This window comes from Protopterus annectens, chromosome 7.part0 (genome assembly GCF_019279795.1).
Source record: "Protopterus annectens isolate FY-2018-M chromosome 7.part0, PAN1.0, whole genome shotgun sequence".
Lineage (NCBI taxonomy): Eukaryota > Metazoa > Chordata > Ceratodontiformes > Protopteridae > Protopterus > Protopterus annectens.
The window spans coordinates 1268245642-1268273332 of NC_056739.1; the positions used below are offsets into that span (position 1 = coordinate 1268245642).

General features: G+C 42.0%; 1 protein-coding gene across 3 annotated transcripts in view; it reads left to right on the plus strand.

Moving 5' to 3' along the window:
• The window catches only part of IQCH (IQ motif containing H), a 4045691-nt gene that overhangs the window by 1752473 nt on the left and 2265527 nt on the right, over nucleotides 1–27691 (plus strand). For all 3 annotated transcript variants that reach the window (XM_044077880.1, XM_044077881.1, XM_044077882.1), the window contains one exon: nucleotides 15399–15671. In XM_044077880.1, coding sequence (XP_043933815.1) covers nucleotides 15399–15671 — 273 coding nt within the window. The remainder of the gene's footprint in view (nucleotides 1–15398; nucleotides 15672–27691) is intronic.

The following is a 27691-nucleotide window of genomic DNA, read 5'->3' on the forward strand; positions in this document are numbered from 1 at the left end:
GGCTGACTGTTTCACTGGGGATGACTTTGCAATTTCTGATTTTCTTCTAATGCTCTTTCCTTATTAGGAGGAAGTCCACTTGAGTTGCATGTTGACCACTCTTGTATGAGACGTTGTGACTGCCTGTCTTGGTGAATCATGTGTTGGCTACCATTAAGTGATTTGCGAGACCGTCATCACTCCTCCTTTATTCCTGAAACCCCACCCATATGAACCCAGGTAGTCCAGATATCCTGTTTTGTCTGTCCCAGTATGAGCATTTGCATCCCCCATAATCAACACCAACTCATGTTGTTCTGCTTTATCTAGTATGTCCTGTAACCACTACCTGAATGTACTCTTTTCCTTGTCGTGATAATCCTATTGTGGGGCATAAGCAGAAATTATGAATATTGCCCTGTCTTTACACTGGAGTCTGGTTACCATGAGTCTGTCCCTAATTCCGATGACGTCTGTCATTGTCTTCAGAAGACTCTCTCTCTGCACAATTCCTACATCATTTTTGGTCTGTCTTACCCCTGAGTAGTAGACCAGACTTCACATGAGAAATATTCAGTGGTATCTCAATTCAGTCTGGTCCTAACATCAGCACCTTCTATCTCTTCAAGTTCCAGTGTTAGAGTTTGTAAAAAGTGAGTTACTGTGGTAGGTATACCAGGTATCTCTCAATCCAGTTCTCCCCTTCTACCTTCCTCATCCTTCTCAGTCTACAGGCATTCTCCGGGGGAGCTGTGCCAAAAGGGGTGAAAGTGCAAGGCTTGTGGAACATACAGGACAGACAAAAGCACATAAACATCAAAGAGATGATGTTAGTAATATGTACTCTAAAAGCATTAAATTATGTCTGGTCTCCAGGATCTCTGCAAGTAAACACAAACAATGCCACAGTGATGTGGTAGCTCAAGAAACAAGGGAGTACCAGACCTTACCCTCTGTGTAAACTTGCTATGACAGCCTGGGAAGTAAGCAACTCATTTCCATTTGACTCTTAAGGCTTCATACATTCTGTCATAGCAAAACATTATAGTAGACAAACTGAGCAGGACCAGGACAGACCCTCACAAATGGAAGATGCAGCTGGGGGAGGTCTTCCAGGCATTGATCCAGCAGTGGGGAACTCCTCAAATAAATCTCTTTGCCTTCTTTCAAAACAGACATAGAAGTTATGCTCAGGATTACTGTAAGCAGGCCTGGAAAGCAGATGTTTTTTCTTTCTCATGGGCAAGAATGTTCTTGTATGCCTTTCCACTGATATCCAGGGTTCATCTAAGGATCCAGAAGGACTCCCTAGAGATAGTTGTGGTAACCGTCTTTTAGTCTAGGCAACAGTGATTCTCTCTCCTTTTGAAAATGGCCAAAGGCATTTACCACAAACTTCCCCACAGGGTGGATTTACTTACGTAAGACAGGGGTTGTTTGATACACGACAGCCTAAAAACCCTTGATTTGACTGCATGGATGATAGAGTTTGCCTTTTCTACACATTGTATGAGCGAATATGTATTAGGTAATAAAGGAGGCTAAAAAAAATGCTAGTAGGAAATCATATATGAATACGTGGAAAATATTTCCTAGTTGGTGTCATATTAAGAACCAGAACCATTTTCAGGCCCAGCTGCCTCTGGTTCTGGAATATTTGTGTGAGGAGTTGTCATCTGGCCTTTCTTAGTCTTCTACCAGTGTTCATCTTTTGACCATCTATATTTGTTTTCCCTTAGTTCCCCTCTTCAACTCTATCTCAAGTCATACCATTTTTGTAAGGAATTTTATAAGTTCATAGATAAATACTAGGTTATCTGCCCTTGCAGGCTATTTTAAGCCTAGCCAATTTCCCATTTTATGTTCAAAATAACCTATCCAATTTGGTTAGAGTAACTTTACCCACTTCATGGTTGATAATTATATATTACCCCTAAAGAGAATAACTGAAATCATACCATAGATAATTTGAGGTGATCCATGCATGGGATAAAGAATTTAGGAACTGCATCTGTCCATTGAGTAGTACAGGGGGCAGTTCTGGGATACATTTTCTGTTTTCCATCCATTGATCTAAGTTGCACTTGAAAATGGACAGGGATGAACTTTGTTTTATGCAGATGGGAGTCTGCTGCATAGCAATGGTATCCTCCGGAAAATATACTTGTCCCTCCAAAGTGTTCTGTTGATGTTGTGGAAGAGGTTTAGATCCCTAGACTATTTCTGATGCCGTTTGACTTGCCAATCTGCAGTAAATCTATCAGCAATGGATCAGAGGATGCCTTGTATGCCAGACACAGGCCACCTCTTAGCAGTCTGTAGGGTACCAAGTATAGTGAGAGGGCATTTTATATATCTATCCACCTAGAAAACAGGCAACTCCTCCTTGGGACCTTAACTTTGTTTGAAAAAAATGACAATTTCCTCCATTTAAACTAGCTCATCACGCTGATTTTGAGGCTCTTATTGCTCTGACTTCAATAAGAAGAGTGTCTGAGTTGCAAGCTGTTATGGTGAGTCAACCCTTTGTAATATTTCAGAAAGACAGGGTGTCTTTGAGAATAATTCCTTCTTTTATGTCTAAAGGAGTTTTAGAGTTTACCTTGAGTCAGTCTGCTAATATCCCTGTATTCTTTATAAATCTTAAAGACAATGAGAAAGATTTCTTTATATTCTGGATGTCCACTGGCAGCTCTGATGCTATTTGGGCATAACAGAATGCTTCAAGAAGGCCAATCAGCTATTATTTCCTATAAAGTAAGAAAAAAGGACAACCATTGTCAAAACAGGCACTTTCTAGATGGCTGTTTCATGCTATTTATTTCTGTCATTTTCACCATAACAATTTATTTCCATACAGAACTCACTTTATCAGGGCTTTGGCTTCTTTTATTGCTCTTTGGAAAGGGATGGATACTGAAGTATTCTAGAGGCAACATATCAGTCCTCTGTACATTCTTTTGCAAAGTATTACTAACCGGATTTCTTTTCCACGTTTAGAACAGTTTTTACTAGGGCCATTCTCCAGGGGCTCCTGAATTCTTCAACTGCTTCCTCTTCCCTATAATCCTAAACTCTGGTAATCTACCCAATTATTTTAGGTGACTGCAACAGCAATCTAATGCTGAACATTGTACATTTGTGCAGGTAAACTTAATGTAACAGCAGATGTTCTAGCATATCACTTGCTGCAGTAGCTGCTCCATCCCTCCACCCCCCCCCCACATTTTTTTCTGGGTTTGGTGCAATGCTGGGGTGTGGGTGTATCTGTTCATGTGTGTGTGTGTGTATATATATATATATATATTTATTTATTTATTTATTTTTTTTTTTTTGTATATATGTATGGGTATAGGATTATTCACTGAAAGTCAAATGACTGTGCACAAATCAGTGAAAGCTCAATTCACTGAAAACTCAATTCACTGAAACACGTTTCATTGAAAGTTATATATGGCCTTTTCCCCACTGTTGTGCGACCTTGGAGTTAGTATATATAGTAAGGGGTGTGTGGGGGGCATAGCCCCCTACTTATTTTGGATATATATTACGTTCAGAAAAGAGTAATTTATTAGAATTGCAAGTATCCATGTATATAGTTCAAAATATTTAAAATAGGTGGGGGGGCTATGCCTCCCCCCCCCCTTACTATATATACTAACTCCAGGGTTGCACAGCAGTGGGGAAAAGGCCATATATAACTTTCAGTGAAATGTGTTTCAGTGAATTGAGCTTTCAGTGAATTGTGCACAGTCAAATGTATTTCAGTGAAATGTGCTTTCAGTGAATAGTCCTAGACCCATATATATATATACACACACATATATACACACACACACACACATAAATTTTTTTCCTTTCCTGGTCTATACCTAATTTCATGGCTCTGGCCTCCTCCTTGAGACAAGAAAGATGTTAAGTTGTCAATCTCACCTTCATTCTTGCTGGATGGGTTCAGAGCCGATCCTCGGCTCCGACTCGGCCACTTACTAAAGCTCGACAGCTAATTTTACCAGCTTGAGGCAACCCTATATCCCATGATGCAAGGTGAAGACTACCCAGATCTCGTTTGCCGCTTTCGCTTGCGAGGTGCCTTTTTTTACCAGCTCCAGGTAAGTTTCTTCAAATTCAGACTTTTAGTCTCATCCCTTTAGTTTTAGTCACCTTTGTTGTTGTGTAAACTTTTAACGATTAATTTAACCCTATTCCCGTTAGTGTTCCCTATTTTTCTAGTTATTTATTCCTTCCCCTAATTTAGGCCTTAAGCCTCCCCCTTTCCTAATTTTTTCTGTCAGGGATTCTGTGTGGTGTTTGAGTGTGTTTGTATCCCTATTTAAATTTTTTATTATTGGATTGGGTGTGTATTTTGTGTGTGTGTGTTTCTTTTTGTTACTTAGTGTTTCCTCGACACTGCTATGTCAAAGGACACAAAGGTCTCAGGCTTCAAGAAGTGTGACTCGTGCTGTCAGAAGATGTCTCTGACCGACGGTCACACTTCTTGTGTTTACTGCCTGGGACCTCTGCACCTGCAGGACTCTTGTGCTATCTGTCATGCCTTCAGCCCAAGAGTCCTGCAGGAGCGCAGAAATAAATTAATATTGAGGGGCTTATTAAAGCCTGAGAGCTCCCCGACTAAGTCGGCTCCGGGGAAGCCCTCAAAACCAGTTAAGCCTTCGGCTTCAAGTCCTAAGCCATTGGCTACTGGTTCTCCTTCAGTGTCGAGATCGGCTCCAGCCAGAGCCGATCCTTCTATATTACAAGTTACAGTATCAGCTCCATCCGGTGCCGATGCTGCTAAATCTGGGCACTCAGTGTCGGCTCCGGCTGGAGCCGATGTATCCTCGGCTCCTTCGGCTCCACCTATCTCAAAAAAGAGATCCCGATCCCCTTCATTGGAGTCGATACCTTCGGCTCCGAGATCACCCCTGCTCTCAGAGCGGAGCCATCGGAGCCGTTCTTCTCGGTCGTCCAGGCTGTCCGATCACGACCTTGAGAGAGTGGTGAGTAGACTATTAAAGTCTCAGGCATTGGCCCAAATGCTCCATAGCCCGTCTCAACAGACGGTAGCTATCACACATCCACCTAACATTCCTCCTTCGACTCTCTTACAGAGCTCAGAGCCGGAGCTCCTCAGAGCCGTGACTGTTGTGACTTCGGAGCCGATACCACCCCCCCTTTCGGCACCGTCGTCCTCTGCTCCGATTTCCTCCTTGAGGCCTTCATTGGAGGGATCCGGACATCTGGTCTCTCTCGTCGGCTCCGAGGGGGCGAGTGGCATCGGACCCTTGTCCGACCCCATTCCCCCTCTCGGAGCTTCAGCGCTGGTGAGCTGAGCCCCGACATCGGCCTCAGAGACGTCCCTGTCGTTGCGGCCTGGAGTTCCTATCTCGTCAGAGCGGGAGCCTTCTGGCCTCTCTGATGGGGGAGCCTTCGAGGTGATGAGGAGTGTACTAGACCCTGGGCGTAGTCAATGGTCAGTTCCATCAGCTCCTCCCACTACAGTGCCTGCTGACGTCTCTTCCCACTCTCTTGCTCCCGGACCCAGAGATCCAACGCCTCAGGTTTCCCCATTGGGAATATCTTTCTCTTCCGAGGCTTCTCCTGACCCGTCAGGTGAACCTCCGCATAAGAGGACATGTAAGAGGAAACATCTAGACTCCCCTGAGTCTATTACATCCGATACTGACTTGGATGAGCCGGAGGGATCCCCAAGGTCCCCCTCTGAGGATGTCTCTTTCCCAGACATCCTTGAACTCCTTAAACTGGCCTTCCCTTAATCCTTCTGAGGACGAGTCAGTATACCTGGAGGCATTCGGGTCTCGACCCTCCACCTCCTGGGTGTCTCCGCCTTTCGACCCTCTTATGGACGTGGTGGCTCGAAGGCGTGGATGGCCCCGGATTCGGTGGAACCCATTCCTCGGAGGCCTTCTAAATTCATTACGGCCCCACCTGATAGGCAATATTTGACAAAAGGTGTCCCGGTTGATGCCATGGTGGTGGCTGCAGCCACCAAGAAGGAACTAGCTAATCCTTCAGTACCTGTCCATCCTCCTAACAAGGATTCTAGGACTATGGATAGGTATGGCAAGCAGATTTTTTCTTCAGTGACCTTTGCCATGCGATCGCGGAACTACTTCACCCGCCTTCAAAGAGATGTTCTTAAAGAGTTGGGAGAAGTTTTACAGGATCCGTCAGCTGCTGGGTCCCAGGATAAAATTAACTCACAGCTAGGAATCCTAAACTCCATTGTTAACTCCTCCATGCGGCTCATTTCATATGCAGCGAGTAGGGCCACAGGCACATGAGTGGCTTTAAGGCGTCAATCCTGGATGCGGCTTTGTAATTTTGCAGATCCCTTCAAGGCGTCCTTCACAAACTCTCCCTTTGATGGCTTGACTTTGTTCGGACCTCAAGTGAAAGACACCTTGACTAGATGCGAACAAGATGGCAAGACTCTTTCTGCTGTAGGAGTCCGTTTCTCCACCCTTTCAAGACCTTACCCAAAAGGTCAGAAGGGAGGGAAAATGTGGTTTCGCAAATCTCAAGGAGTCACGCCTGATGCACGAGGTCAGTTTACCCCCAGAGGCAGAGGGGGTAACAACAACAGACGCCACCCTAGAGGCAGAGGGGGTCCACAGAATCAGGGAAGCAGGGAGCCTCTCTCTGACAAACCCTTCCAGCATCCCTGAGATATTGCCCGATTGTCCACCTTCGGAGGCAGTCGGGGGAAGATTATCGCTGTACCCAAAAGCCTGGCTTTCCCTTTCTCAAGACAAATGGGTACAGTCGATCATATCCGAGGGTTACAAAATTCCCTTTATTCAAACCCCAGTTCAGCAAAAGGGAACCCTTCCAGACGTTCCACCCGGTCTTAGGGAACTAGCAGTACCAGAGATTTCAAAACTGCTAGCAAAAAGAGCCATCCAGCCAGTCCCAGCAGACCAAATAGGATCCGGTATTTACTCAAGGTTCTTTTTAGTACCAAAAAAGACAGGGGACTGGAGACCAATATTAGATCTCAGCAAACTAAACAAGTTTGTCAAGAAAACAAGATTCCAGATGGTCACACTTCAGTCCATTCTACCCTTTCTGGGCAAGGACAATTGGATGTGCTCGGTAGATCTTCAGGATGCATACTATCACATAAAAATTCACAGGCGCTCCAGAAGGTTTCTCCGCTTTCGGCTGGGGACCAGTCACTTCCAATTCAGAGCCCTGCCATTTGGACTCACTACAGCCCCCAGAGTGATCACCAAATGTATGGCAGCGGTTACGGCTCACCTGAGACGTCAAGGATTCCAGGTGTTTCCATATCTAGACGACTGGCTCCTCACTGCCACCACCAGACATCAACTTCTCCAAGCCAGAGATTACACCATTCACATTTGCAGAGGGCTAGGGATTTCTATAAATTTCGAAAAATCTGCCTTGTCGCCTTGTCAATCTATTACTTTTATAGGCGCCAAATTGGACACCGTACAACTTTCAGCAAAGTTAACAGACCAAAGGATCTTGGACATTCAAAATCACGTCCATGTGATTCTTCTCAGCAACAAAATTCAGGCCAGATTTGCTCTGAAAGTATTGGGTCTTATGGCGGCCGCCATAACACTTCTTTCCCTTGCCCGCTTTTACATGCGTCTTCTACAATGGATGCTGTTCGCCCAATGGTCCTTTCAACAACTTCCCATGCGTCACAGGATCATAGTAACTCCAATTTGCAAAAGGCATCTGACCTGGTAGATATCGTCCCCTCAAGTCCATCAGGGCAGACCCTTTGTTCCTACCGCCCCGGTCACCACGGTTACATCGGACGCCTCCCTGATCGGGTGGGGGGGGGCATTATCAGGGCAGGATGGTCCATGGCACTTGGCAACCTTTCGAATGCCACCTGCACATAAATATCCTGGAGATGAGAGCAGTGCTTTTAACGTTGCAAGCCCTCAACGACTCTCTTCCCCTGGGAACTATTGCAGTCCAAACGGACAATATGTCCGTAGTGTGGTATATCAACAAGCAGGGCGGAACCAAGTCCTATCCACTGTGTCGAGAGGCTCTCAGACTTTGGCAGTGGGCAATCTCTTCTCCGCGGTTTCTGATAGCAACGCATATCCCCGGGAAATCCAACATCATAGCGGACAGGTTGAGCAGAGCTATTCTCATGCCTCATGAGTGGTCTCTCAAACAATCTGTGACGGAAGAGATTTTTCAGAAGTGGGGCCTTCCTTGCTGCGACCTTTTTGCTACACCTCAAAACAGCAAATGCCCCGACTTCTTCTCTCTCTTCCCCCTTCCAGGCTATTTTTTTATTTTATTTTATTTTATTTTACATTTGTTGACCGGGCTAGTCTAGCTGGATATATGTCCATTTTCAGTAGAGGCCCTGGGAGAAAAGCTCCACACATAACATAATAATGACAGACAGACATATTGTTAATAAAGACATACAATAAAAATAGAAATATAAATCAATTTTGTTAATAAAATCAACATACTTTAAGGAACTCAAACAGTTTAATATCATACATAATGTTTGGTCAGTTTCAAAGCATTTTACCTAGTACATAAAGGTTATGTAATAAAGCATTTGCCATATGGATAACAGTTGAAGCTCAGAAGGGTAGAGTAGTAGAAGGAGAATGTAAGATGAATAAAAAGGGAAGAGGCAGGGGTTAGGAAGAGAGAGAGGAAAAGAAGGAAGACAGTCAGGAGGAGGTGGGAGAGATGGGAGAAGTAGGTCAGAGCATAGTGGGACAGCAAGGGAAAAGAAACAGGGTAGTTGCTAGTTAATAAGCAAAAGAAGGGTAAAAGGAAAAGAGAGGGTGGAGAGACGGAAGTTAGCCTGCAGTACTACAAGAACAAAGCCAGTGGTTTTGGAAGTACAGTTTGATATGTTGTTTGAAAAGAGGTAAGGATGAGATTAGAGTTAACTCCTTGGGCAGCAAATTCCATGCTCTTCCTTCAGTATTGGTGAAAAGAGAGTCACCAGCTACGTTGTGGGCCTTTATGGGTTTGGTCATAAGTTTACAAGAGGAACGAAGAGAGGTAAGATTGTTATAAGGGAGTAAAAGTTGTGAAAGTATAGGGGTGTTGGTAGGTTGGTACAGTAATTTGTGGGCAATAGTAAGTTGTGAGATAATAAGATAGTTTTGTAGTTCCAGCCAGCCTAAGTGTTTCAAATTGTGGCAGTGATGGGTTCTAAAAGGGTTACCAGTGGCGAAGCTGGCAATGTTATTGTAGCAAGTTGCTAGTTTGTTTAGGTTAGTTTTCTTGAGGTTGGTGAAGATAGGGGAGGCGTAAAAGAGAGTAGATATGAGATGGGAGTGAGCAATAGTAGCTCTAGTAGATGGGGTGAGAAATGGTTTAATGCGGTATAATGATCCTATTTTTCTGTTAACTGATTTGATGGTGTTGTTGATGTGTTGGTCAAAAGAGAGATTGTTATCAATGGTTATTCCTAGTAGTTTAGTTGTGGGGTCAGGAGAGATGACAGTGTTGTTGATTGAGGAGATGGTGAAGTATAGTGGAGAGGTACGAGTGGTGGGGGTGAAGAGGAGAAGTTTGGTTTTTTAGCATTGAGAAGTAGGTATCGTCTAGTGAACCATGTTTCTACTGTGTTGAACATAGTTTGAGTTAGTGAGATTAGATCTGAAGAGGAGGATGCTGAGCAAATGATAGTGAAGTCATCTGCGTATTGAATGCAGGTAGCTTGAGGAATTACAGAGTGGAGATCATTAATATAGAGGGAGAAGAGGAGAGGACCAAGAATGGAGCCCTGAGGGACTCCAATAGTAATGGGCAGTAAGGAGGAGATGTGGTTTTCCCAACGAATGGCTTGTTGTCTGTTACTGAGGTATGATGTAAACCATTTGATGGCAAGGTTATCAAATGAGAGGGATTCAAGAATGCTAATTAAAGAAGAGTGGTTGACCATGTCAAAAGCTTTAGAAAGGTCAATGAATAAGGCAGAAGAGAATAGATTATTGTTACATTGCTGTTAATGGTATCTACAAAGGAAAGGAGGGCAGTGGTGGTGCTATGGTGAGGTCTAAAGCCATGTTGACAGTTAGCTATAATATTGTGAAGAGAGAGGTACTGTACAAGTTGCTGATGAATACATTTCTCCATCATTTTTGCTAAAGGAGAAAGAAGAGCAATAGGTCTGAAGTTAGAATAGTCAATAGAGTTACCGCCTTTGTGTAGAGGGAGTATATGAGAGATTTTCCAGATATGAGGGATGGTTCCCTCTTGGATGGTCCTATTTATGAGTATAGAAATTGGGTAAGCAATTTCTTTGGCTGCCTTTTGCAGAAAAAGGGAAGGGAGCTTGTCGGCAGAGGGGGTACAAGGTTTCAGTTTGAGAATAAGTTTATAGATGAAAGAGGTAGGGATGGGTTGTAGAGAGAAGTAGTAGGAAGAGTTTACTTCATTATTAGGAGGATAGAAGTTATTAGTGTTTAATTGTCTAGCGAGAGATTGAATAGTTTCAGTAAAGAATGAGTTAAAAGCATTTGCAGCGACGCTCTAACCCAAGATTGGCCCCGGGGACTTCTTTATGCCTTTCCTCCCTTTCCTCTGATACCACAAGTAATTCAGAAAGCAACCTCCTTGAGAGCCAAGTTGATTCTCATTGCCCCTTATTGCCCTCGACAGATATGGTTTCCGTTTCTACATCGTTATCTTTTGGTACAGCCATGGCATCTGGACCCGGTTCCAGATCTTCTGACCCACCAGTCGGGGCAGCTGCACCATTCCATACCTTCTCTCAACCTCACTGCTTGGTTGCTCCGCTTCCATCCCTAGCCAGGCTTCCTATGATTTCTAATCCCGTCCGGGATATCATAGTAGCTTCCCTTAAATCTTCCACTAGAAGGATTTACACTAGTAAATGGCAACGTTTCTCCCTCTGGGCAAAAGCTAGGAATATAGACCCCTATACTGCTCTGATTCATTCGGTCTTGGACTTCCTAGCCGAGATTTTTCATTCAGGATCTTCTTCCTCCACAGTAAAAGTTCAGCTGGCAGCCATTTCAAATTTTCATATAGGCTTGTTGGACCACAACATTATGTCACATAAACTTTGCAAGACATTCCTTAGAGGTATTTTTTTTACTTAAACCTCCGATTAGAGATCCCCCACCACAGTGGGATCTAAATTTAATTTTAACATCCTTGATTCTTCCCCCTTTCGAACCTGCGGCTGCCTGTTCATTGAAATTTCTTTCTTGGAAGACACTCTTTCTAGTCACCATTACTTCTGCCAGGAGAGTATCTGAGCTTCATGGCCTCTGCATTCGTCCTCCCTACTTAATCTTCCACAAAGACAGAGTTTCTCTAAGGACTAATCCATCTTTCTTACCCAAAGTGGCATCGCAGACGAACTTAAATCAATCCATTGATCTTCCAGTTTTTTTCCCAAATTATTCTAATAGAGCGGAGCAAAAACTACATTATCTTGATGTTCACCGCCAACTCAGATATTATCTGGACAGAACCAAACATTTTAGGAAATCTGATCAACTGTTTTTATCCTATGCAGAGAACAGGAAAGGCCTGCCAGTATCCAAGGTAACTCTATCTAGATGGCTGTCTTCTGTGATTACTTGCATTTATCAGCTCAGAGGTAAAGAGTTGATGTCTAGGCCAAAGGCCCATTCTACCAGAGCTCTAGCTACATCTACAGCTTTTCAGGCTAGACTTCCAATAGACACTATTTGTGCAGCAGCCACATGGGCCTCTCCTCATACCTTTGTTTCACATTACAAATTAGACTTGGCCTCCAGAGACAGAGCGAATTTTGGTTCCACCGTTCTCAAAAGTCTGTTCCATTGAGCCACCCAGGATAAAGGTGCTAGGGACGCGGTCCCATCCAGCAAGAATTAAGGCGAGATTGACAACTTAACATTAAGAAGTTATGTACCTACCATAACGTTCCATGTTAGTTGTCTTCTCTCGCCTTCTTTCTTGCGTCCCACCCACCATCAGACCGAGAAGATTGTGCCTCTTCCCTTAAGAGGCTTAATCCAATTTTTCCAACTAATCAGCTTTCTAGTGTCACTAGATTAGGTTGATCTTTTTCGGGGGATTATTATTATTATTATCATTATTACTTCTTCCTCCTCCTCTCCAGTTGGAGGAATGTATTGCATAATTTCCTTAGCTACCAAACGAGATATGGGTAGTCTTCGCCTTGCATCATGGGATATAGGGTTGCCTCGAGCTGGTAAAATTAGCTCTCGAGCTTTAGTAAGTGGCCGAGTCGGAGCCGAGAATTGGCTCTGAACCCATCCAGCAAGAAAGAAGGCGAGAGAAGACAACTAACATGGAACGTTATGGTAGGTACATAATTTCTTATTCTCAAACTTTGGCAGCCGAACCATTGATTTGTTGTGACTTTCCTTGAGCTCCACAGTGGTTAAGGCATAAGGAAGATGCTGTGAAGTTTTGAAGACTGACTGGTGGTCATATCTTTGGCAGGATATAACCAAACTTTCTTAGGCTACTGCAGCAGTGATCTGTTAGAACATTGACTGCTATGGTAAGTTTACTTGAATAACTGTACTTTCCCTTAAGACTGGATATGAAAATATTCATTCATCTGGGTTACTTTATTCCCCTTGCTTTATTTGTTATAGTTGTACATTACATTTTGTTTTTATATTTCCATATGAACTGCTTTCTTTTTAAAATGATTTTGCTGATTTTGGGATTTGCTGTTCATAGAGTTAGCAGCTGTGATCTGCGGAAGAATATATAAACAATTTTCAGGGAAAAGCACAACAGTCTGTTGCACACGTATTTTCTAACTACATTGAGACATAATTTTCTTTATGGACATTCTTCAGGGTGGATGATTCATGAAGGGAAATAAAAGGAACTACAGTGACAGAACTTATTGATGAAGCAGTGATGCACTTTTTTTTCGGTGGTGGTGCTGCGGTAGCGTTGTCGCCTCACAGTAAGATGCTGTCCGGTTCGATTCTCAGCTAGAGCGTCTTCTGCGTGGAGACATGCGTGAATGGGCGTACCTTCATTGAAGGTTGTGCGTCAGGGCTGGTAACTCGACACGTAAAAATCAACTACCAATCATTAGCGGACCGAAGTTCCGCTGTGGCGACCCCTAACCGGGAAAAGCCGAAAGACACAACAACAGCCTTGATTCCTTCACTCTGCAGAATTTAGTCACCTATAAAATCATCTCTGATGGCAGAAATAAATGAGTAAATAACAAGTCTGTTAAGTTAAGGCCAAGTTTCCACACTGTTGTGCGACCCTGGAGTCAGTAAATATAGTAAGGGGGTGTGGGGGGCATAGCCCCCTACTTATTTTGGATATATATTATGTTCAGAAAAGAGTAATTTATTGGAATTGCAAGTATCCATGTATATAGTTCAAAATATTTAAAATAGGTGGGGGCTACACCCCCCTTACTATATATACTAACTCCAGGGTCGCACAACAGTGGGGAAAAGGCCATATATAACTTTCAGTGAAATGTGTTTCAGTGAATTGTGCACAGTCAAATGTATGTCAGCGAAATGTGCTTTCAGTGAATAGTCCTAGACCCATATATATATATATATATATATATATATATATATATATATATATATATATATATTCTGGCCTCCTCCTTAAGACAAGAAAGTTCTCAAACTTTGGCACCCGAACCATTGATTTGATGTGACTTTCCTTGAGCTCCACAGTGGTTAAGGCATAAGGGAGATGCTGTGAAGTTTTGAAGACTGACTGGTGGTCATATCTTTGGTAGGATATAACCAAACTATCTTAGGCTACTGCAGCAGTGATCTGTTAGAACATTGACTGCTATGGTAAGTTTACTTGAATAACTGTACTTTCCCTTAAGACTGGATATGAAAATATTCTTTCATCTGGGTTACTTAATTCCCCTTGCTTTATTTGTTATAGTTGTACATTACATTTTGTTTTTATATTTCCATATGAACTGCTTTCTTTTTAAAATTATTTTGCTGATTTTGGGATTTGCTGTTCATAGAGTTAGCAGCTGTGATCTGCGGAAGAATATATAAACAGCTTTCAGGGAAAAGCACAACAGTCTGTTGCAAACGTATTTTCTAACTACATTGAGACATAATTTTCTTTATGGACATTCTTCAGGGTGGATGATTCATGAAGGGAAATAAAAGGAACTACAGTGACAGAACTTATTGATGAAGCAGTGATGCACTTTTTTTTCGGTGGTGGTGCTGCGGTAGCGTTGTCGCCTCACAGTAAGACGCTGTCCGGTTCGATTCTCGGCTAGAGCGTTTTCTGCGTGGAGACATGCGTGAATGGGCGTACCTTTGTTGAAGGTTGTGCGTCAGGGCTGGTAACTCGGCACGTAAAAATCAACTACCAATCATTAGCGGACCGGAGTTCCGCTGTGGTGACCCCTAACCGGGAAAAGCCGAAAGACACAACAACAACCTTGATTCCTTCACTCTGCAGAATTTAGTCACCTATAAAATCATCTCTGATGGAGGAAATAAATGAATAAATAACAAGTCTGTTAAGTTAACAACAAGTTTGCAGCCTTCAACAAATATTTTCCTATATTTTAATCATATCGCAGAATGTAAATAGTCTGTATTATAAACTGAAAACAGAGTAATAAATGGTAGTTATGCAGGCCTTTTGTGTCTTACAGTATAACATGCTTTTTTACTCAGGTGCACCAATTTTTTCAAAGCATAAATCAGTCTCAAATTCTGTTTTTTTTTCATGTGTATGTGCGTGTGTGTGTGTGTGTGTGTGTGTGTGTGTGTAAAAATGAACAAAGTACATTTTATAATTAAAAGTGAGAACTCCATTTATCCTAAAGATTTTCCTGACCAATAAATACTGTAAAAAAATGCTCATCCTACAGCTAGATTTTCCTCTTAAAAATTACTGCCGTAACAATGGTTAGTTATTTACACAGTCATATGTGCCTAAAATGAAGAAGTATTTTTTCTTTATCTTCATAAAAAAAAAAAAAACTTTAGTGTATTGCACCAATAAACATTTTTGTGTGTTTTTTCTTCATTTTAGTATTGATTGTCTAGATATTTTGGTATTAAATCATGCTAAAAATGTCAAGATGAATCTGTGTTATCCACATACTCTTTCATGTTTTTTAGCTTTTTTGAGTGACAGAAGGATAATTTGAGTGGATCAAATAAATACAGATGTATAGTAATTAGTTCTATTCCCAGTTCACCCATTTTCGATGCACTAAAGATGTGAAGGATTATAGCGTCTCATTCCAGCAGCTTTTATCAATTTAAACTGCTAAACTACAGCATAGGTCATAACCCAGCAGGCTATTAATAATGTATTTGTTGTGTACAACATAATAAATTAGGCCTAGAGAGTTGAAAAGGACAGTTTCTAACAAGAATAATATTACCTTTCTTCAGACTCACAACATGTGCCTGTCTACTCTGCTGAAGTATAGCCCCAAGACGATCAAGAGAATACAAAATCTTATTAAAGGCAAGGAGGCATACATTGTTGGTGGGGTCCTGCACAAAGATGACTTTGCTGTTGCTGACATCCTGGATGTGCCAATTTTAGGCCCAGAGCTAGACGTATTCCATCTCTACAGCACTAAGTCTGGAAGTAAACGAATCTTTGCAAGTGCAGGTGTTCCACTTCCACCAGGAGAGTATGACATTTACAATCTCCAGCAGGTAAGTTTCACTGCACTGTTGTGGTGAAATAAATTAAACTGACCACACTGATGTTCCCCAGGAAAGTTACAAACTAAAAAGTTCTCTCACTGCATCAGGATATTTTTTCACACTCCAATAACTTGCAGTTAAAAATATAGTTCAGCTAATAATTCATTTTCTAAAAAAAAAGCATATAATATACCAAAAAAAAAAAAAAATGCATTTTATTTTACATTGCTTTCCTGAGTTTTACATTTTGTGTGCTGTAGGAAATGACTATGATCTGGTTTCCCTTGCAGTTCAATCATTTGCTCAGTTGCCATCTCCTGGTTGATATATTAACAACTGTTTATCGTTATTCTGAATAGTGGTGATCATGTTATCACAATAGTGTAAAAGTAGTGCACACAAATTGAAGGGTTAATTGGCACAGAATCATCTCAGCTGTGGCGTGTCACAGAGAAATACTTGATATATCATCTCTGTTGAGTTGTAGCACAGAGTCTATGCACAGCATTATGTTTCAGAGATATTTATATATATTTATGCAGGACATCTCCATGGTGCTGTAACACAGAGCATCTCTGTGGCACTGCTGTATTGCTCCTACTGTAGCTTAACTGATGTGCATCTCAGCTGCAACTTACTATTCAGCATTTCCATAATGTCATGCCTTAGGCCCTTTTCCAGTTATATGACAGTGAAGCATCACCTGTTAATTTACTGACGCATTCTTACAGTACCTTATCTGAATATAATTTCTGAGTATATAAAGGAGCAGTACTACTGTAACTGTATCATAACACAAAATGTCTTTCATTTCTTGCTTAGGACACCCCCATCTTCATTGTGTTGTGATACAGATTATGTGCTGCAATATACTGATGTAAATAACTCTACTGTATTGTGCTTTCAGGAGCTGCATACATAGACATCATTGCTGCTGCACATGTGTTCCGACACAGGCATCGTCTTGCTTTGAGATATGCTGGCATAGGGCATCTGCAATGCATTATGTTATAGTGTGATTTCACACTTTATACATGTAGTGGAACATCTGCATAGTTTCATGGCTTAGCATCTTTTTCCACATCTTGCCTAAAGAGCATCTTTACTTATTTAACTTATAACATCATAATATGTCTTGGGGAGTTTCCTACTTTGGTTTGACAAAGCAGAATCTTCTGTATCATATCTCTGGTATATATATATATATATCTCAAGGAATATCCAAATTGAATGCAAAGAAAGGGCATTTCCATGGTGACATATGAAGTGGCTGACACTAAACACAAAATGGCAGACTTTTTTGTTTCATGGACTGTGACTTAGCTGAACATCTGAAAAATGAGATATACACCTGAGTCAGACTGCACAAGTACATAATGCTTATGTTGTATACACACAGTATGAAGAAGAGAAGCTAAGGATATGTCTAGGCAGTGTGGGTCAGCAGAAGATATCATTGCTGCTGTAGTCACCACTAGCTACCAGGATTTTTTTTTAAGTAAACGTAGTCCTCCAGATAAGTTAGAACACAGACCACTCAGGAACCAGAGAGAGACACAAAACAGGAAAATTGGTCCCGTGGAAAGGTTACCTGATTTTTAAATCATTAAAAGAAACAAAAGTTTAACTGCTCTGTGTAGGGAACTAAAGCCTTGATGATACTGTTAAACATCTGGGTATCATCTGCCACTACTGTGGTTAAATGGATACTTTATGTAGGGTTACATTTTGTTTGATTTTGGCAAGAATGGTATGTACTTTTTTTAAATTTGGTGTTTTGCTTAATAAATATAGTCAACCAGTCACATTCATTTTCCACAAATGTTGCTGATTTGAATCTACAAGCAATTGTACAGCAGTGCAAACTTTGGGGTCTGAAGATAAAAATCTGATAATATTTCAGGGTAGTTGTCTTCATATCCACCCTGGTAAGAGGATTTGACTCCAAAAAGTCAAAATTCCTAAGCAACATAAGAGTTAGTAGGCTGGCTTCATGGCTGTAAGGGAAAAAACCTTGAATGTGATTCAGACATCCTTGGTTTTATTAACTAACCCAGCAGTGAAGATGCCAGCTAGGAAGAATGAGAGTGGCTGCCAGAAGCTCATCCATCTTTAGGAGGAGAGTTGGTAGCTTCTTGTCTGCTGCCCTTGTTACCAGACAAGTAGAGATGTTTGTGCACTGAAAAACAGCAGGGACCAAGGATGTGGGTTTGGTGGTAACTTTCATAGTGTATGAGTGCAAGCATGCACATACAGAAGGAGGACAGTGTAAGCCCTTGCAGTGACACAAGCACCCTTGTTATTCACTGGTGGAGCTAGAAGTAAGTAACTAGAAATATTTCCATTCATCAGCTTGAAAAAGATGAATGGTGTCTAAAAGCTGCAGTATGGTTGAGTAGTTTCCCTGCCTGAGGACTTTAATTGTCTATCAAATCCACAGAACTGCAAGTACGGCAGGTGCAAAGGCCAAACCAAATGAAACTCAAAACCAAAAATGGCCAGCACCATATAGTGAAACATAAAGTTTATTCTGACCACTCCATCAGAGTATTGTGAACCCAGACTACAAAACTAAAGTCAGATCGGTTTCGGCATCACCTTGCCTTCATCAGTGAGAATACAAAATAAAATTACAACAGCATTATATACACAAGTCACACACACTAGAGCCTGCTATTGGCTAATCATAATTGCTCATTTAATCCAGGTTTAAACAACCCCCCCGAGCTTAATGATCCAGTTTCTTTCTTTATTGTTCAGAATAGTGTGCCAACCCTTTTGGTCAACCTATTACCTTCTACATGGTCAATAGTAACAAATTTAAACTGTGCCATAACGTGTTTAATGTTGTGTTTATATAGGGAACTCAACATCCTTTTATTTCTGATATCACTGAGATGTTCAGAGATATGAATCCGCAAAGGCCTAGAGGTGTGGCCAACATAAAAAGCAGAGCAGGAACAAGTTGCTAAATATATAAGCCAGTCAGTGCTACAATTCCCAAAAATCTAATGTCATAAACTTTCAAAGTGTTTCTGCTGGTAAACTGTTTGGATTTAAGTATATGCCTGCAAAAAAGAGCAATCACCACAGGGTATACACCCAGTTAACTTATCCCCAAGCAATGTGAGCTGTTGTCTAAGGACCTTTGTTCTCCATTTATAATGACTAAAATATGATCCCAAAGTAGGTCCCTGAAAAAATGAAAACAAGCATTTGGTAGTAAGAATTTCCGAAAGCTTCTCATCAGATCATACAATACCCCAATATCGGTCAACAATATCTCTAAGAACATTGGTATTGCATCCAAAAGTAGTTACCAGCTGAATAGAATCCAGAGCTCATCCAATTCCCTATGCTGATATTCCAATAATTGGGATTGCTCCTGTTGTGAAGCCCAGTCACTGGAGTTCATAATATTGTTGAACTCATAACCTCTATTCTGAAATCTGTCTGTAAGATCTTGTTGATAATATTGATATGAGTCTTTGGAAGAGCAAATGCATCTAATCCTGAGAAATTGGGACTTAGGAATATCCCTAGTAATATATTTAGTATGGAAGCTGGTGGCATGAAGCAGAGTGTTGTACTGAGGATGTTTACGAAAAACTTTGGTACTTAATGTGAGATCAGGCTCTCTGGTAATGGTAACATCCAAAAAAATTAATCTGCTGAACATGAAAGTTAACCATACACTCAATACCCCACTTGTTCTCATTTAAATAATGTACAAACTCCTGCAAATATGAGCTGTCAGCCCTCCACACCATCCAGCAATCATCCAAATAGCATCTCCAAATATCAATCTCATCTAAATATAAATTATGGCTCTTATCATAGATCAGTTGTTCCTCCAAAAAACCCATGAACAGGTCTGCATAAATCGGAGTGAAAGACACTCCCATTGCAGTCTCCTTGACCTGCCAGTAACATTTACCATAAACATAAAACACATTCTAACTCAGAACATGTTTTGCCAAACATACCAGTAGTGTGTTAAATTCTGGTGAATATATATCAGCCCTGATGAGCCAATATTGAATGGCTTCCAAACCAGCCCAATGAGGGATATTAGTATATAGGATCGTGACATCTAATGTACACATAAGCCAATCTTTATCGAACTGCATGTCCGAAATGATTTGCAAAAACTGTGTTGCATCCTGAATTCTTGACCGAACATGACACAATAGCGGTTTAAGATACTTCGTTAGAAGGGCGGACAAAGGCTCAGTTAATGAGCCTTTGCCAGACACAATAGGTCTGCCCGGGGTCTTCTGTAGGTCCTTATGAATTTTTGGTAGCAAATACATATATTGATACATATCTTGACTGTTATGGTCTATCCTTAGATAACACACAAGGCAAAGCAGGAGATCAAAGCAGGACAGAAAAGGGGTAGGGTAAGGATCAGAGGGATTAAATAAGTCATCATGGTTGCCTGAATGCCAGTCATCTAGAGGTTCTCATCTCTGTCACCCTCCTGGTTTAAAATGGAGGCATCAGTGAAGATAACATTGTTTGAAGAGAAGGGGTGATCTGATGTGCTGACTGGATGAGTCAAAGAGGGTAATAAACAATGATCTTGAACTGTAAAGCATGATGGTCATCAGGTATAAAGGCAAAAAGCACACACAAAAAATTATGATTTAGTAGAGTAGGTGAGCAAGGGCTGATTGCAACATACTATATCCAGTGCCTTACCCTCTTCACTGATACTAACTGAATTTGGTGTAACAACATTTCCTGTGACATTACAGCTCCTTGTTTGTATGATATTCATAGGTTGGTACTAGGCTATCAGCCCTAGGGCCTATACAAGCATAGCCATAACAATTCCCTGGCTATTTCTTCCCGCACTATTTACTTCCATGGACCCCTGTCTAGCAGGGCAACTGACGTGATCCCTGGGGTGAATTTCCTTTCTCCCATCCAATCGTCAAGGTTCCTTTTGAAGAGGGCCAAAGAGACACTCTGCTTGACATGTATGGGCAATCTATTCCAGAGTCTGGGGAGTCTCTGGGTCAGGAACCTATCCCTCCAGCATGTTTTGTTTATTATGATGACAAGGTTTAGATCCCTGGAGTGTGTGGCTCTGAGGGATTGGGATTTGTTTAAGTGTAGCATGTCCAACAGCTCTGGGTTTGACATGGCCTTGAATGTTAAGCAGAGATCGCCTCTGAGTAGACGATATGTGACAGAGTATAGCTGGAGTTTTTTAAGGCAGTCAGCATAGGGCATCTGCTTTAGGCCTGTGATTCTTTTAGTGAGGTATTTCTTCGGCCTTTCCAGTTGTTGCACATGTCTTGAGAGGTACATACCAAATGGGGCGTTGTATTCTATAATGGGTCTAATGAGGAATGAGTACAGTGGGACAATGACCTCCTTTTTTCTGGATGAAAAGCCCTTAGTGATGAGGTGTGCCACATAGAAGGATTTCCTGACTGTTGTGGCGATGTCGTTATCGAAGGTGAGACCACTGCCCACCTGTGTCCCTAAGTCTCTTATCACACTTTCTATGTTTAGTGTACTGCCACCTATATGGTAATTCACGGGTACATGTTTTTTCCCAAAGGGGATAACTATACATTTCTTGGCATTGAGCTTGAGCCCATGGCTCTTGCACCAAGCATCTGTTTCTGTAAGGCCCTTTTGTAGAGTATCCACATCATTTGGGGATTCAATAATGGCTCCCAGTTTGCAGTCATCTGCGAACTTTGTTAGCCAGAGTCCCTTAGTGTTGGCCTGTACTTCAGAGAAGTAGATGCCAAACAAGAGCGGTCCCAGGACTGAACCCTGAGGTACTCCACTTGTCACTTGTCTGGAGCTGGATTTGGAGTCGGCTACTTTTACAGTGTGGGTTCTATCAGTAAGCCAGTTAGCAACCCATTGGGTGATGTAGGGATTAATGCCCAGTTTAGTAAGTTTATCTATGATTCCAGAGTGGGGGATGGTGTCAAAGGCCTTGGCAAGGTCTAGATAGGCTGTGTGGACCACCTTACCCTTGTCCATGGCTCTGGAGACTGATTTGAAAAAGTCAATCAGGTTCAGGAGACAAGATCGGCCCTTCACGAACCCAAACTGGGTGGGGTCCAGTTTTTGAAGGTTGCCAGTGTCTTTGTTTATAAGTTCCATGATAATACGCTCCATGGCCTTGCAGATAAGGCTCGTCAGACTGATGGGACGGTAGTTTCCGGGATCCAAGGTGGATCCCCCCTTGTGGAGTGGGAAAACTGTAGCTCTGCGCCACTCAGTGGGCATGAAACCTGAGGTGAGGCTATGATTAAACATGACACTTAGGTGAGGTGCCAGTTCATATTGTAGTTCATGTAGTACACAGCCCGGGATGTCATCTGGTCCCATGGATGCTGTATTCTTAGCTTTGGAGAGTGTGTTTTTTACCTGTGTGGCCATTATTATCGAAATTTGGCAATCTTCCGGTATTGAGATGGGCCATTTAGGGGGTGAGAAGGGGGTGAAGTTGGCACTGAATCGATCTGCCAGGATATTTGCAATATCCTTGGGATCAGTATATTTAATGCCATTCTGTTTTAGCTCAGAGCAGATTTGAGCATTGCCATTTAGATTCTTGACATAGTTATAGAATGCCTTGTGGTTGTCTTTGGAATCTTTGGCAATTTTATTTTCGCAACTAGCTTTGGAGGATTTTATGAGGGATCTCAATTTCTTACTGAGGCTGGTAAGGGAGTATTTTGCATCCTGGGATTTTCATCTTTTCTGCAACAGTTTCTTCCTTTTGTTGTAAAGTTTGTTTATGGCAGGGGACAACCAGATTGGCTTCCTTTTTTTGGATGAGAGCATCTTGGTTCTATTTGGGATGGCATGATTCATGCATGAGTGGATGTGCTCGTACAGTGCCTTAGTGTAGGATTCAGCAGTTGAACTTTCAGTTCCCATCTGCATGGGTGTCATGAAGTTTGTCACTTTGGAGAAGTTTTTTATGGAGGTTTCCTTACTGGGGAGTGGGGGTGGGATGTGGATGTTAAGGGTGATTAGCTGATGGTCAGACCTGACTAAGAAGGGGGTGACCATAGGTGTGGAGCATCGATTTCCCATGTTGGTAATGACCAGGTCTAGGATATTGGAGCCCCTGGTGGGATTATGGATTAGTTGATCCAGGGCATTGGAATTTATGAATTCCAAGAACTGTTGGGCAAAGGTGTTGGTACATGAGTAGTTTTCCCAGTTAATGGCAGGGTAGTTAAAATCACCCAGTATTAGGGTGTTTCGTTCTATCTTAATATTTTCCAGTATGTTTAGAAAAGTGTAGTGAGAATCTTGGGGTATGGTGGGGGATCTGTAGCAAGCTACAATTTGGATTGCAGTCTTACCTAGTGTTAGTTGCACCTGGAGAATTTCAGACGCATTGTGTTGGGCAACTAGCCTGGTGGTGTGAATATCCTTGGTGAATATTGACACTCCTCCACCTTTAGTGTTTCGGTCCTGGTTTGGTGGCCGAAAAGTGTGGTAAGAGTTGTAGCCTGGTATTGCAGGGGTGCTCTCTGGAGCCTTGAACCAGGTCTCAGTTACTGCACAGATATCGATGTTCTCCATTTTTAGGAGTGCCTCGAGAGAGTGCATTTTGAGGTTTAGACTTCTAGCATTGAGTAGCATTACCTTCAGATTTTGCATGCGTGTACCTGTTACGGTGGTGGTTTTGTCCTTTGAACTTTGCCTAAAAAAGGCACTATAGGGGTGGCAAGAGCCTTAGCCAGTAACCTGAATCCCAGGGGCGACAGGTACAGACCATCTCTGGCAAAGCATTGTGGTCTGTCGATCATGTCATCCCAGGCAGACAGATACTGGATCCCCTTTGAATGACACCAGAAGCTTAGCTAGTTGTTGAAGTCAATCATTTTTTCCTTATATTGTGGTATCATTCTGGGCGAAGGCAGGATGCTACTCAGGGCTAGAGTCATACCTGCCTGGGCCACATGATCCGAGAGCTCTTCCATGTCTCTTTTCATGTAGTCCAGGGAGGTATATCTCAAGTCATTCACTCCAACATGGACAATGACAGAGTCATATTTGTACTTGTTGTGGAGTGACTTGAGTGCATGCATTATGTGGCGGATCCTGGCACCCTACAGGCAGCTGACTGTAATTTTCTCCTTGTTCAACCTGGTGAGTGGGACATCAGTGTGCTGGACTATAGAGTCACCTATGACTAAAGTGTTAGGTACATTGTCTTGCCTTAGGGGCTGTTGCTGGGTGGCACACTGGTGTTGTGAACTATGTGACACTTTGGTTGTGATTGGTGTTTGTTTGCGTTTCAGCTTCAGAGGTCCTTGTTGCTTGGACAGGTTACAGTTAAGGGCCTCTGCATATGTGGATTTAGTGTTGCTATATGTGGGTGTTGGTGGTGTGGGTTTAGAAGGGCTGTGTGTTGCTTGAGGTGTAGTGTGGGTGTTAACCTTTTCCTCTTGACTGTCTAGCACAATCTTGGGTGGAGAGAGCTTTGCTTCCATTTTGGCTGTGTAAGTGCATCTCTCACAGGTTGTAGTGTTGGGTGGTAGGAAGAGAGGGGTGTCTGTGTACATGAGGCAATTGTTGCATTGCCCCAGTATGCCCAGATTCACCAGGTGGACAGGAGAAATCACTGGAAGCTGACCCTTGGACATGCCTGGCTTGGTGCTTTTTTTTTTTTTTTGTAAAGTACAGGAGCTGTTTTCCCTTACCTTAGCGAGAGTTGAGTGCTTGTATCAGTTTAAGGCTTTCTAGTGCTTTCCAGCGGGTATTAGAGCAAGTGCTAGGTACAGGGATGCTTAAAGGTAAGATGAAAAAACATACACACTGCAGTGTGCACTAGAGAAGTTAGATGTGAAAGTAGGCAACTTAAGTTTTACCTGTTTAAAAAGTTAAGGTTTAGTGGAGAGTTACTATTTTTAAAACAGCAAGATGTATTCTGGTACTATAGAATACAGTAGGATGGCCAATAAATTTAAATAGTTGAAGGGGAGGGATTTCAAAAATGATGATTTTGTGATTACTCACACAAGCCAGTGAAAGTAGAGAGGAAATGAGATATATGGTCAGATTAACATAAGAGGCAGGCAACTAGAAAGACAGTAGTATTTAACAAGACAACTGTAACTGGGTGGGAGGGCGAGAAACAAATGTCTGCCTGACTCAGAAGAGACAGAGCTGTGGTCTCTTTTGAAGTTTTAATATGTTGTTAAAGCAGAATGCAAGTAAAACACAAGGTAAAGAAAACAAACCACAGTATTCAAAATATAGAAAGGCAATAAAGTAATACAAAAAATAAAAGCAAACTAACCTTTCCTTCACAGCAAAGTGTAGCAGAGTCTGGATGAGCCTTTCTGGTAAAGCCATTCTTTATTTCAGTACAGTTTCAGAGGAAAAAAGGTCATAGGTCATATCCTAAAGAATGGGCAAGAAAAGAAGGCTTTCTTCATTTTTGGTATAGGTACTGTTCAGAACCAGAAATTATTATTTTTTTTCATGACAGACAACTATTTGCTTCATTATTTCACTGTGCTTTTGTTTACCATGTTTGTCTGACTGGGTGTCAAAAACTCTTTTCAGCTAAGGCCTGGGGAGAAAAGCTACATTCGATTACAAACATTTTTAAACAGATGTTCAGTAATATACATGAATAGACATTAAATAAAAAGAAGTTATGTACCTACCATAACGTTCCATGTGAGTTGTCCATCTCACCCTTTATTCTTGACTGATGGGTTCGGAACCAATCCTTGGTTCCGACTCGGCCGTTTTCTAAAGCTCAAGGTCTACAGGTAGCTTGTGGCTGTATCCCTATCCCATGATACCATAGGGCATTCCCCAGATCTTGTTTGCTGATGTAACAATTTTATATACATATAAGAAAGATGTCTACACCAATAATATTCTTTACCAGACTCAGAAGAGGGTCAAAGATCAGTTACCAAGAGTAAATCCACCGTTTGTTCATCCAGAAATCAAGGCAGGGGGTCAGGTGGTTGGGACATGAGAATGAAGGGTGAGATGGACAACTCACATGGAACATTATGGTAGGTACATAACTTCTTTATGTGCAGTTTTCCTATCTCAGCCTCATTCTTAACTGATGGGACAGTGTCCCTAGCATCTTTCTTCTTGGGTGGCTCAAGGGAGTACAGTTTCCCGAACAGTGGAACCAAAAAGAGCCCTGTCCCTGGAGGCCATGTCTACTTTGTAATGAGTGATAAAGGTATGAGGCTTAGCTCATGTAGCTGCCGCACAAATATTATCAATGGGTAGCCTAGCACAGAAAACAGGGGAAGTAGATACTGCCCTTGTTGAATGTGCTTTGATTCCTTGTGGTAATTCTTTATGTGCTGAAGTATAAACAAAATGCATTGAGACAGCCAGTCTGACAAAGTAGTTTTGTTACTGGAAGACCTTTTTTATTTTCTGAATAGGATACAAAAAGTTGGTCCGATTTTCTAAAGTCTTTTGTTCTATGTAGGCAAAAATGCAGTTGTATATGAACATCCAACTGGTGTAGCCTGTATTCTGCTTTATTGCTGTATCTGGGAAAGAATACTGGTAGTTCAGTAGAATGATTGAGGCTAAACTCTGAGCACACCTTTGGCAAAAAGGCTGGGTTTCTACATATTGATACTCTATCATTGTGGAACAGCATGTATGGAGGTTTAATGGACAAGGCCTGCAACTCTGATACTCTTCTGTCTGCAGTGATGGCCGCTAAGAAAGCAGTTTTCCAGGTTAGATATTTTAATTCACACTATGATGCACGTTCAAAAGGAGGAAGAATTATTTTGGACAAAAGGAAGTTGAGATTCCATGGGGATAATGGTGGCCTGATATATGGTCTTAGTAAGTTTGTACCTCTTAGGAAGGCGTTTGCTTATCTGTGAGACATTATACTTGAATCTTCATTGCCAATATGACAATTTGAGAAAGCTGCTAACTGAACTGTGATAATAGACGCTGCAGTTCCTTCATTAAAAAGTTTAGTCAAGAACTCAAGAATAGATTAAATGGATGCTGAATATGGATCAGTACTATTTTGAGTGGCCCAGATAGAAGATTTCCTCCATTTACTGAGGTACAATTTTCTTGTGGATGATTTGTGAGAAGAGATCAAGATGTGTCTTACTGCAGATGAAAGATTTTGTGACCTGGCTATCTTGGAAATCGGAGCAGCCAAGCTGTCAGCTTGATGGTTGAGAGAGAAGGGTGAAGAGCACCTGAAGAATGTGTAAAGGATCTGGTACTGGGTCCGGGATCCATAGCTCTTCCTGTAGATGAGGCTGTAGGAAGGGGAACAATATTTGATGAGGCCAGTAAGGCGTAATGAGGATTAATGTCCTTCCCAGTGAACTGGCTTTCTGAAGTATCCTTGGTATCAGCGGAAAGGGGGGGGAGGCATAAAGGAGACCCAGGGGCCAATTGTGCACAAGTGCGCCCCTCTGTGACTCCACCGCTGGAGGGATCACTGCAAAATAGTTGCTGCATTTCGTATACATGGATATGGCAAAGAGATCACAGCAAGGCTGGCCTCATTTGCAAAAAATCGTTTCCGCTAAATCTTGTTTCAGGAACCACTCGTGAGGCATTAGAATCATCCTGCTGAGTTTTTCCGCTATCACGTTGGAGTTCCCAGGGATATGCATTGCTGTAAGAAAGCCTGGGATGAGGTTGTCCATTGCCATACTCTGAGGGCCTCTCGACAAAGGGGATAAGACTTGGTTCCTCCTTACTTGTTTATGTACCATACCACTGACATGTTGTCCATCTGGATCGCAATTGTGCCTGGAGGAAGAGAGTGTTGGAAATGCCTGCAATGTCAGTAGCACTGCTCTCATCTCTAGCACACTGATGTGTAGGTGAGCCTCATGTTCTTCCCAAGTGCCTTGGGCTGTCTTTCCCTTATAATGTCCCCTCACCCTATCTGAGAAGCACTGTGGTTGATGGGGGAGGTAGGGTGAAAGGACGGCCTATGGTGACTTGATCCGAGTTTATCCACCAGGCTAAGTCCCTTTTGCAAGATTCTGTCAGAA